The 12,211-nt window shown below is 47.5% G+C and overlaps 1 protein-coding gene across 8 annotated transcripts in view; it reads right to left on the bottom strand.

Moving 5' to 3' along the window:
• Window positions 1-12,211, bottom strand: part of herc2 (HECT and RLD domain containing E3 ubiquitin protein ligase 2) — a 102,450-nt gene that overhangs the window by 69,163 nt on the left and 21,076 nt on the right. For all 8 annotated transcript variants that reach the window (XM_034081617.2, XM_034081618.2, XM_034081621.2 and 5 more), the window contains exons 17-22: window positions 11,852-12,052; window positions 11,164-11,392; window positions 10,650-10,774; window positions 9,360-9,538; window positions 700-884; window positions 249-404 (exon numbers count right to left, since the gene is read on the bottom strand). In XM_034081617.2, coding sequence (XP_033937508.1) covers window positions 249-404; window positions 700-884; window positions 9,360-9,538; window positions 10,650-10,774; window positions 11,164-11,392; window positions 11,852-12,052 — 1,075 coding nt within the window. The remainder of the gene's footprint in view (window positions 1-248; window positions 405-699; window positions 885-9,359; window positions 9,539-10,649; window positions 10,775-11,163; window positions 11,393-11,851; window positions 12,053-12,211) is intronic.

The following is a 12,211-nucleotide window of genomic DNA, read 5'->3' as shown; positions in this document are numbered from 1 at the left end:
AGATCAAATAGCCCAGCAGGAACTATTTAAACTTGACATCATAGTTCAAATGTGTCGGCTTTCAACAGAGATCGGAGCATCCCTAATAATGTTTTTCAAATTGTTATGCTATGACGTTTGTATTTTGTTTTTGTCTTTGCTTTGTACAGCCCTTTGAGGCATTTCTTGTGATTTGGAGCTAGAATACATTTTGATTTGATTTGATTTGATCCCAATGAAGCCCCACTGATATGAATTGAAATGGTTACCAGTTAGATCTCCTTCAATAACTCGAGAGACTTCAGCGAAGTGGCGGCGTCCTGTGGAGGCGATACTGGTGGCCACGGGGAGGATGTCTCCGATGTGAGTACACAGCAGCGCAATGTACTTCTTCAACAAGGAACCAACACCCAAAAGCTCAGGATCTGCAGAACAACAACAACAGAGATGAAACACTTTAAGAGCTTATTTTTAAACTTCCTAGCTGTGTATTAAACTCACTGAGCTGTACAGTGAGTCCAGGCCATTGTACTTTAATTGACTGTTTACATTCCTGCTACTTTATACACCTCATTTACGACAATTCAGAGAAAATGTTGTACTTTCCACTCCACTCCATTTGCCTAAAAGCTGTAAATATATTTCAGATCACAGTTTATTATCCCTTTCCTGAACATGAATGACTTTAGAAAAGCATGTAGGTTGCAGCACGTGACTCACTGTATCCGTTGAGGTTCTCGGTGCCGTTGACCCCGAGGTACAGCTTGCTGACCAGCAGCCTCTGGAAGCGCAGCAGCAGGTCCAGAGAGGCGGAGCGCTCCTTACTCACCTGCTCCGCCTCCAGGTAGCTAGAGATCCGCCGAGCGACGTCCTTCAGCCTGGCGATGGTCTGAGAGGCGATGTTCCTGCAGAAGTCAAGACACGTTATTTTATTTTATCTATTAAAGTTTAATATTACAAATCACACATTTACTTAAAGGTAGGGTAGGTAAGAATGGAGAAACCAGCTGGAGTGCGCTAGAATTTGAAAGCACGCAGCCGGAAAAAATCTGCCCCTTCCTCACAGAGCCCCTCCTCCAACACACACGAACGCGTACACGACCAATGAGGGCACGAGATAAGTTTGTGCCCAGATGAAGGCTGACAGGCAGGTAGGCCATCCAGTTACTTTAGCCGGGCCGGCTCAGATGATTGGTCGTGTTTTTACAGCACTACGGCTTCCAGAGAAGATATTTATGTATTTATTGTCAAAGTATTTAATATATTCATTGCTATCGGGATGTTAAGAGCATTCCATGGAATATAACAACACGTGTTTCTGAAGTGAATTACCTACCCCACCTTTAAGTGGCTTTATTTATTTTAATCGTTTATTCGAATAGGGACAATGACCATTAATAAACTCTTAAGACAAATAATGCTTCAAGTGTAAATATGCCGGATTTTAGCTTTGAGCTCATTTCCATCCGTAGTCCCTGACATACAACATATAAGAATGACATTTATAAACATAGCAACAAATAAATACATGATATGCAGAAAGAGCAAGAGCAGCACACACAAGTATTTACCACATGGCAGTACAATGTAGCAGCAACGACATATAAAGTGCAAGAGATGATACAAGCCGTGGCGACTGGTCATTAGGCAGAAAGTATTAAAAATAATGATTACAAAAATCATGCAAAAAATATATAAAAAATATATTAAATATATTTTAAGATCATGTTTAATCATCTGATTCGTCTGTACTTTGCTGTTTTAGTCTGTGTTCTTGTAACTAGTGTCTACAGTGTGCCTATTGAGCTGTTTAGAGCCATGTGGGACAAAACCCGATCATGCCCCTCCCTCTCACTGTCTAAGGGAAACGTACCTGTTAGATAAATGCACGTTTTGTTCAGCCGGATAATATCCACATGTCTACCCTACTTTTATCATTTTCGAATCATAAATCTATCGATTAGATTTATGATAGACTTTTGAAACTACAAGAACATAAGGAGGACTTTTACACAAAAGTAATAGATTTTTGTCCAGAAGGATAGGCAAATGGACTTCATCTTCAAGTCAAGGTAAGACTGCAATTTTATTGAAAATGGGATCTTACTAAGAGAGAACAATTCAATATTTAAATGATAAAATTCCATTTTTTGGGTATCCTTCTGTTGAACTGTCTGTTTAAAATTAATTGAAGCATCAGACAAAAAAAGCTTTTGAAAATAATATATTTTGATTTAGGTCAAAATATAATATTTGTAAACCTGAAGAGTCGGTGCCAGAGCCTCACCAGCCATGAACCTCACTGCAGAAGCTTATAGACATCTACGTTTTTTGTGCCCCACCACTTTTGTACATATAAAAACGCCACTGGATACAAGAGCTACATAACAAAAGGACAACCCATCTTTTTATTGCAACATTGACCAAAACCCAATTTGTCTCCGGGTTAAATTAAGTATTCATGCCAACTCTAAACAACATGAAAGTAAAAACTAACAAAAAAAAGAAATGAGGAGAAATCTCTGGAAAAGAAACGGAGTATGAATCCCACTCCCTGGAAGAAATGTATTCTGTGAACGTGCTTGCAGAAAACAAGTGTTCACTCGAGCAGATGATTGTATATTTTCCCTCGCCCATCCTGGGAGAGGGATCCCTCCTCTGTTGCTCTCCCTGAGGTTTCTCCCATGTTCCCTTAAACTGTGGGTTTTCTCTGGAAGTTTTTCCTTGTACGATGTGAGGGTCTAAGGACAGAGGGTCTAAGGACAGAGGGTCTAAGGACAGAGGGTGTCGTTTTTCTCATACTGATATTCTGAACAAGCTGTGCTGTTGTATTTGCTGTAAAGTGTCTCTACTGTAGGCTATTTTTATTTTATGTACAGCACTTTGGCTCGACCAAAAATCGCTTATAAATGTGCTATATAAATAAAACTTGATTTGATTTTGGGGAGATGGCAGGTGTGGAGGAAATTCTAATTCCCTTAATAGAAACTGATTAATGATTCATGGACAAAGTGTGTCTTTTGTTATATTTAATAAAGTAATAAAGAAAGTCTATATGTGACTTGCTCTATCGAAATCAGTCGCATTGACCCGAAGAAAACCCTCACGAGAAACACCGGCTGTTGTTGTGCCTGCTGTGACGTCAAGTTACTCCGTTCTCCGGTTGTAATTATGCCGAAGCTTCAAAGCTGTATTTATCATCTGAATTTGCTGAAACAAGTTTAATATTCTGAAAGCCAAGACTTTGTTTATTTGAAATCAGATGAAAACAAACTGTAACGGACCCTGCCGTGTTATCTATGATTACTATACGCCTTACATTCATAATGTCAGCGGGAGGGAGGGGGGGCGGCGCTGCGGAACAGCAGAGTGCGAGTGCGAGCTGTCATCTTCCCTTCACAAGCTTCAAACATGTATTTATCGTGTGATTTTGGAAATAAAAGTTTCATATTCTGAAAGCCAAGATTTTGTTTAGTTAAAATCAAACAAAACACCCGAACCCCGAAAAAATAGTTCTATTTCGTCCCTACTGACCGCCAGAGGCGGTGCTTTAGCACTGGATATGTCCATCGCGCGCGCATGCGCAGCTCGAGTACCAATAACAACAAAGTCACCTGTGACCCACGTGACACCGGCTATATCAGCCGGTATTGTCAGAGGATCTGTTCCTTTTCATCTTCTCGCTGCGCGAGGGTACCGTGGCTACGTTTTCGTAGCCTACAGCGTTCAGGCTTGAACGTTTGATCGGAGGGATTTCTCTGCAAACAGCTGGCCGCGTGAAGCTTCGCGACTGACAGTCGGAGCTACGGGTCGTTAGACGCGTCCTCCAGGAGCTGCGCCGGCTGTGCAGAGCCTCGACAGACAGGTTTGTGTCAGCTTGTTGCTAGTGATGGCTGTGTTTCCACACCCGCTCCCAGCCAAGTTGTCCTGATTACCGTCTTATTGTTTGTGGCTTAGACTTTCTGGTGACGACAGTGTTCCCGCTTCCTCTCCCATAAAGTTGCCCTTATGCTCTTCTGAAAGTTCTGCTTGTGGCGTTGTGCCCGAGCTATCATTAGCATTTGAGTCCCAGCTTTGGCTGCGTCCCTCATTCGATTTAGTATGGAAAGCCAAGAGTGTCATACTTTAAACCCGTTTTTCGTTTAGATGCAGAAAGTAAGGTAAGTACTTTCTATTTTCTAGAAGCTATTATCTGGTCTTAACATTTGTGTTCTGACTTGGTCGCTTGATTGTTAGCAGCAGCCGCTTGGCTAACACCTTGCTGTTGAGCTTAACTATTAACTCAGGGCAGTGCTCCCGCTCCCTGTAGCATAGGGTTTGATTGCAGTAGCGCTAGTTCGTTGTATTACTGCTCCTAGTACTAGACTCCTAGCACTAGGATGATATGCAGAGAACATCTTCACGGCGGGTGCTGTGTGCTCGACATGTGCGGTTACTACTGTAACCAGACACGGTTCTATGCGGGCTGTTCTCTTTCTTAGAAGCTAATTATCTGGTCTTAACATTGTGTTCTGACTTGGTTGCTTGATTGTTAGCAGCAGCCGCTTGGCTAACACCTTGCATGTACGGTTAAGCTTCATTATTTAACTCAGCCGGTGAGGGCAGTGCTCTCGCTGCTGCTCCCGGTAAACGCATGGTATGGTTGCAGTAGCGCTATATCGTGGTATTTACTGCTCCTAGTACTAGACTCCTAGCACTAGGACGATATGCAGGGAACAATCTTCACTGTGTGCCGTGTGCTCTGCATGTATGGCCATTAAGGAGGATTTCATCCTCCCAATATTATATTGTCTAGTGGGCAGCCGTTGGCTGACACTTTTAGGCACCGGCCACAGTTACTATTGTAACTAAGGTTCTAAGCCGTAAGTACTGGCCATAATTACTACTGTAACTATGGTTCCAAGCTGTGTAAGTACTGGCCATAGTTAATACTGTAACTACGGGGTTAAGCCGTAAGTACTGGCCATAGTTACTACTGTAACTACGGTTCCAAGCCGTGCACGTACTGGCCATAGGCAATACCGTAACTACGGCTCTATGCCGTGTAATGGCCATAGTTACTACTGTAACTACGGTTCTAAACCATATAAGTACTGGCCATAGTTACTACTGTAACTACGGTTCCAAGCCGTGCAAGTACTGGCCAGAGTTACTACTGTAACTACAGCTCTATGCTGTGTAAGTATCCAAGCCGTGCAAGTACTGGCCAGAGTTACGACTGTAACGACGGTGCTAAGCCGTGTAAGTACTGGCCATAGTTACTACTGTAACTACGGTTAGATGCCGTGTGAGCCCTGGCCATGGTTACTGCTGTAACTACGGCTCTGTGCTATTCTATTCTTTAGAAGCTAGTTATCTGGTCTTAAACATGTGTGTTATTTGACTTGATCTCGCTTGATCGTTAGCAGCAGCCGCTCGGCTAATGTCTTGCGTATACTGTTAGCTTCTTTATTTTACCCAGTTAGGTGAAGGCAGTGCTCTCGCTCCCGCTCCCTCTACCGGTAATGCGGATGTAGCTACATCCCTTTTTCTGTTCGGCGAGTAGTAGCACCGCTCTACTCTTCCCGTTCAGCAGGTAGCCGGTGAAGGCTGTGTTCCCGCACCCGCTCCCGGTTACACTGCATCTGGCATTCGTCTCTAACTCAACCAGTGAAGGCAGTTCTCGCCCCCGCTCCTGGTAGACGCCAAACCGCCTTGTTTTTTCTGTTAAGCAGGTAGCTGGTGAAGGCTGTGTTCCCGCACCCGCTCCCGGTTACGCTGCATCTGGCATTCGTCTCTAACTCGACCAGTGAAGGCAGTGTTCTCGCCCCCGCTCCTGGTAGACGCGGAACTGCCTTGTTTCTCCGTTCAGCAGGTAGCCGGTGAAGGCTGTGTTCCCGCACCCGCTCCCGGTTACACTGCATCTGGCATTCGTCTCTAACTCAACCAGTGAAGGCAGTTCTCGCCCCCGCTCCTGGTAGACGCCAAACTGCCTTGTTTTTCTGTTAAGCAGGTAGCTGGTGAAGGCTGTGTTCCCGCACCCGCTCCCGGTTACGCTGCATCTGGCATTCGTCTCTGGCACTCGCCTCTAGCTCAGCCAGTGAAGGCAGTGTTTTCGCCCCCGCTCCCTCTGCCGTAACGTGGGTGTAATTACATCCCTCTTTCTGTTCGGCGAGTAGCAGCAACGCTCTACTCTTTCCATTAAGCAGGTAGCTGGTGAAGGCGTGTTCCCGCACCCGCTCCCGGGTACGCTGCATCTGGCTACCTACAGAATGGTTCATTCATGTAGCGCCTGTAGGGTTTCTCTTGAGCCCGAGGACGGCCACGACCGCTGCCCCTCCTGCCTCGGCCGCTTCTGGCGGTCAGTGGGGACGAAATTCGAGCATCTGAGGGAGGTTCTCACGGTAAACGCCTGCATGAGCTGTAGCTGCATGCCTCGGGTGCTCAGAGTGGCTCGAATCACTGAGGTGGAACGTCTGGCAGCAGCCAACAGACACCTCTCCTTGTCACGTACTCCTCCAGATCAATTCGGCCGTTCCCGGCGACTTGAGGGAGCGATGGCTTTGTGTGCTCCCCCCAATAGAAGGACTAGAAATAGGCTGTCCTCTAAAGTGGATCAGCCTGGGCCCGGTGTAGGGGCTGCTAACCCCCCCCCTCCTTCGGTGGGCGCCCCTCCTTCGGTTGGCGCCCCTCCTTCGGTTGGCGCCCCTCCTTCGGCTGACGCACCTCCTCCGGTTGACGGAGAGTCCTCCGTCGCGTACCAGTCGAGCCAGGGGAGCTGTTTAGATCAGCTGCCCTCGGAGGCACTGGAGTGTGCCGCCCAAGCTAGGCAGACCAGGCAGCAGCACTCGGGTCCTCGCAGACCTGTGCCCACTCCCAGCAGGCCCAGGGGCCGCTCTAGCAGCCGCACTCAGCCGCTGGATTACAGGGGTGGTCTGCAGAGGTCTTAGCGGCCCACTCAACCGCCTCCCAATGACTTTCGTGCCCCATGTCGCCCGCCTTCCAGGCGGCCTCGTGCCCCAGAGCCTGACCGGAACCCCCCCCAAGAGGCTCCAGGGTCCGGGGGGCTGGGCTCTGAAATCCCGGGGGTGGTCGGCGGCTGCTTTCCCAGCAGCAGCTCAGTTTCTGGGCAGTCTGTACTTCCGTCCCTTGGGTGGTTTTCACCTTAACCCAGGGGTACGGACCGCAGCTCCGGCCCCTAGCCTTCGGCTGGGTCTAATTGACAGTCGTCAGCGATCCGGCAGGGGCCCTACCTCTGGGCCAAGAGTTGTCCGTTCTTTTGTCCAAGGACGCAATCAACCCAGTAAGACCCTCTGCTTAGCCAGGGGGTTCTACTCGGCATACTTTCTCGTGAGCAAGAAAGTCGGCGGATTTCGCCCGATCTTGGACCTCAGAGGAATCAACAGATTCCTGAAGGTGCTGCCATTCTATATGCTGACTACTGCATACGCACAGGTGGAGTGGTTCCCAACCGAGGGATGCCTACTTCCACGTGGGCCGGGCAAGAGGGTGCCTTATATTCAGTTCCTCCGGCCCTTGGGCAGACTGGCAGCTGCCTCGGCCGCTGGGCCCTTAGGCCCGCTGTCGTTGTGCCCCATGCAGATGTGGCTGAACAGCCTTCACTTGGACGCCAAGTGGCACAGGCACAGTGAAGTCAGGGTGTCGCAGCATTGCTCCACTCTCCGTCACGCTGGAGGGGCAGGGCCTATCTCTGGTAGGCGTGCCCATGGGCGCCATCCCATCCCGCCAGGAGACCATCAGCATAGGTGCATGTCTCTCAGGGTGGGGTGCAGTGCGGCAGGGCAGGACCGTTCAGGGTCAGTGGTCTGCCCAGCAGAGTGCGCGCCGGGTCAACGTGCTAGAGCTTCGGCCGTGCAGCTTGCACTCACGCACTTTCTACCCCAACTGGGGGGCAAGAATGTGCGTGTTCCTTGGGGACAGCATGTACATTGTTGCTTAGACAACAGTCCCTTCTAGATAGTGGACGTTCTCACTTCACTCTGAATTTATGTGGCTGCGATTCTGCCCGACATGTTCGGGTCGACGGCGCCACGGCGGGGTGCCACAGGTCGGTGTCCCTCTTTATGAGAGGGGCTTTACGGCAGCGTCCCCCTTGCACCCCGAGGGCTCCGGCTTGGGACCTGCCCTTGCTGCCGGATGCCCTATCACCTCCTCCCTTCGAGCCCCTGGCCCAGGTGGGGCTTAGGTGGCTGCCCACAAAGGCAGCATTTCTGCTTGCCATAGCCTCAGGGAAGTGAGTCGGGGGGTTGCATGTCCTCTCCATAAGCAATACATGCCCGAGGTGGGACTCTCATGCGTTGCCCTTTGGGCAAATGTGGCATTCCCGCCCGGGGTCCTTCCACAAACTCACTTCAATCAGCCTGCCCAGCTGGCACGCTTTGACATTCAGGAGTACGGCACATCGAAGTTGCTGTGCCCGGGGGGTGCCCAAAGGGCGTATATCAAGGCTACTGCCTGTATACGACAGGAGGAGCAACTCTTGAGTTTGCCCTGGCGGCACTAAAGGAGGTTAGGCCCTCTAACCAGTGGCTTCCCCACTGGGTTGTCGATACCATCTCACAGGCTTACGGGGCCAGTGGCCGCCCCCTGCCACCAGGCTGAGATGCCACTCTACAAGGAGCATCTCAACATATTGGGCTGCCCTGAGAGGGGTGCCCCTGGAGACCATCTGCGCCGCGGCGTCGTGGGCGTCTTCTGGCACATTCTCCAGTTGTCATCAGGTCAATGTCGCCACTCCCCATTCTTTGGGCGTGGTCCTTTTGCCGAGCTCCGCTGCTTCCAGTGGTGAGCAAGGGCTTGGATTCTTCATGACATTGTTGGTATAGGTCATCCAGTGCTAAAGCACCGCCTCTGGCGGTCAGTAGGGACGAAATAGAACGATAGTTACGGCTGTAACTACGGTTCTATGAGTCCCGGATGACCGCCAGAGTTCCCTGTCACTCAGAATTCTTGTGTGCTCGCGAGAAGATTCGGGGAACAGATCCTCTGTCAATACCGGCTGATATAGCCGGTGTCACGTGGGTCACAGGTGACTTTGTTGTTATTGGTACTCGAGCTGCGCATGCGCGCGATGGACATATCCAGTGCTAAAGCACCGCCTCTGGCGGTCATCCGGGACTCATAGAACCGTAGTTACAGTCGTAACTATCGTTTTTTACGCAAATCCACGTTTATTTGAAATGAGCCGTTGCGACTTCCGACTGATTTCCATAGAGCGGGTCACATGTACAATTGAAATCGATCTGAAATGCAGGTACAGGGCAACTTCATACTCAAAGGATAAAATGGCAATTTAGCCGAGTAAAAGGCAATCAGAGTAAAACATAATCTATATATATGATTTAAATGATTATATACAAATTTGACAAGACAGCAGGTACCTCAGCAGCTGCTGCACCAGCTGCACCAGCGGCAGGCTCTGCTTCCCCGCGGACTCGTAGATGCCCGTGTTGATGAGGTCTTTGTCCAGCATGGTGCGGCACCGCTGCATGGTGGACGCGTTGGCCTCCTGCTCATCGATCTCCTTCTCCTTCTGAGCCTCCTTCTTGGCCTCGATGTCCTGTCAATAGATGAACAAAATACAGCGTTATTTCTGTTTCCTGGACATGGATGTAGAATAAGGTCATTTATATTATTTTCATTAATGCGGGATTCTATTAATACTTTAAGTTTGTCTAACAAAGTTTCAAATTGTCACATTAAAATCATTAAAGGTAGGGTAGGTAAGAATGGAGAAACCAGCTCGAGTGCGCTAGCATTTGAAAGTACGCCGCTGTAAAAAATCTGCCCCTTCCTTCAGACTTCCTTACAGAGCCCCTCCTCCAACACACACGAACGCGCACATGACCAATGAGGGCACGAGAGCAGTTTGTGCCCCGATGGAAGGCTGACAGGCAGGTAGGCCATCCAGTTATTTTAGCCGGGCCGGCTCAGATGATTGGTCGTGCTTTTTACAGAACTACGGCTTCCACAGATGAAATTTTTGTATGGATTTATTGTCAAAGCATTTAATTAATGTATTCATTGCTATCGGGATGTTAAGAGCATTCCATGGAATATAACAACAAGTGTTTCTGAAGTGAATTACCTTCCCCCCCAAGTCTTTAACTTTAGGCCAGACTGTCAAATATTAGGTTTTAACTATAAGATTAACAAACTATTTATGGGATAAAAGTTAATTATGTGGGCAAAAAGCTGTAAAATGCCTGAAAAATGTGTCATAAATATCAAAACATGTATTCAAAAAATTATAAGAAATCTAATAAATGTCAGAAACTAAAAGGATGTCAGGATACATATATAATATATAAAACAAATTCATCTTAAAAACATCCAAAAAATGTAAAAGAATTGACCAATAAATCAAACAAATGAGAGAAATTTCGAAAATAAACTATTTCTGTATTTGTTTTTAAATGTTATAATTTCATTTTTTTTTTTTATTGACTTTAGCCTTTGGTGCATTTACAGCAATCACTATCAATGTGCTCTCTTCATGTTAGATAAACTTATCAATAAATACAAATAATACATTTGCCTACTAAAAACGAATTCAAGGTTAATCTCAGTCCAATAAGACGTTTCTATCTACATGTATTTGTACAAACACACAAGGTATATTCTTCTAGAAAATAATGACATGTTATCAGAGTGATGCATCAACCACTGACCTGTATCTCTGCAGTGATGGCGGCGTTCAGTGCAGACTCCAACCCTCCGTCAGCCATCAAGCTGCTGACCAGCAGGTCGATCATGAAGCGGCGGCCAGGGCTCACACTCATCTCGTTACCAGACGCTAGCGAGAAAGAGATTGATATAATTAAATATAAACAATAAACCATTTTTTGATATCCTTGGTCTGAACCATTTAAGTAATAATAATAATGATCTGTGCTTTGTGAAGACAAAATTCAAGTTCGAAAAATTCAAATTGAATCCGTCTGAATATGACAGATTTTTTTTAAGACATTTATTTTGGAAGAAATGAAATGTTGCATCCTGTTGAATGAAGTGTATTCATCACCACATGTCATATATATAGAAGCCCCGAGAAAGAAAGTGACAAAAAGGTTTTAAGTGACAATATGAAAAGAGTAATCAGATCATTTTGTGTCCATGTGTGTTTTTCATCAGGGTGGGAAGACGGGCTCCACATTCATCTTAGACGTTTATATTGGCGCTCACCGGCGTTGGGCAGCAGTGAGGACAGCGCTCTGGCTCTCTCCTCCGCAGTGGGCAGCAGCACCGACCAGCCGCTCTGCAGCACGGCCTGAGCAGCCGCCTGCACAGAGTTCAACACCCCCGCGTTGCTGGCTAACACCACCACCGTCTGCTTGAGGTTGTTGAGCAGAACGCTGCCGAGCCCCAGCCCCAGCTCCTCCGGATCCACCTGGTTACTGATGGCTGCGTGCAGCTGAGGACAGAGATTCACAGGTTAATGTTCATTTATTACACTTAGAAACATCCATAGCGCTTTAAAACAATCATCTTGAATTGTAAAGCAGTCAAATTAATGTTCTCAAGTCAAGTATCATTGTTTTTATGAGCAATGTTTATTACTATTAGCAGTCAAATGCTCAAATGAGGCTATTAGTGGTGCAGCAATAAGTCCTAAAACCTGGAAATGACTTAACATTTTAGCACATCCTGTTCCCTCGCCGAGATGGTCAATGGTTTTCTGAATGTGTTTTTGGTTGTTAGCCTGAAATAAGGTCTGTGGTTAACACAAGCTGAAGAGATTTTAACGTTTTGTTCTAAGACATAAAATATGTCAGTAAATACCCCACTGGTGGATTTAAAAAAAAGTGACTAAACGTCATCACGCCCAACATTAGCTGCCTTTAGCGTAGCTACAGATGATTGTTGTGCCTACCTGCAGCCGGAGCAGGTTGAGCGTAGCGACCACCATGCACTCCTTCTCCTGTGGGGGGGGCCAGTCGGAGCTGCCGTCCATCCCCTCGCTCACCTGGCGCAGCAGCAGGTCCAGCTGCTCAAAGGTCATCGGGCAGACGTCCACCACGAAGGGAACACGCTGCCCAACGGACCACTCCGAGCACGAGGACCAGGCGAAGCTCTGAAACAGCAGAAGAAGACAGACAGACAGGAGGTTAACACTAAAGGAAACAGCAAGAGAAGACAGACAGGAAGTAAACACTAAAGGGACCAGCAAGAGAAGACAGACAGGAAGTAAACACTAAAGGGACCAGCAAGAGAAGACAGACAGGAAGTAAAC

This window comes from Pseudochaenichthys georgianus, chromosome 4 (assembly GCF_902827115.2).
Source record: "Pseudochaenichthys georgianus chromosome 4, fPseGeo1.2, whole genome shotgun sequence".
NCBI lineage: Eukaryota > Metazoa > Chordata > Actinopteri > Perciformes > Channichthyidae > Pseudochaenichthys > Pseudochaenichthys georgianus.
The sequence above is the reverse complement of the archived record's forward strand: the minus strand, read 5'-3'. Positions and strand labels throughout refer to the sequence as shown.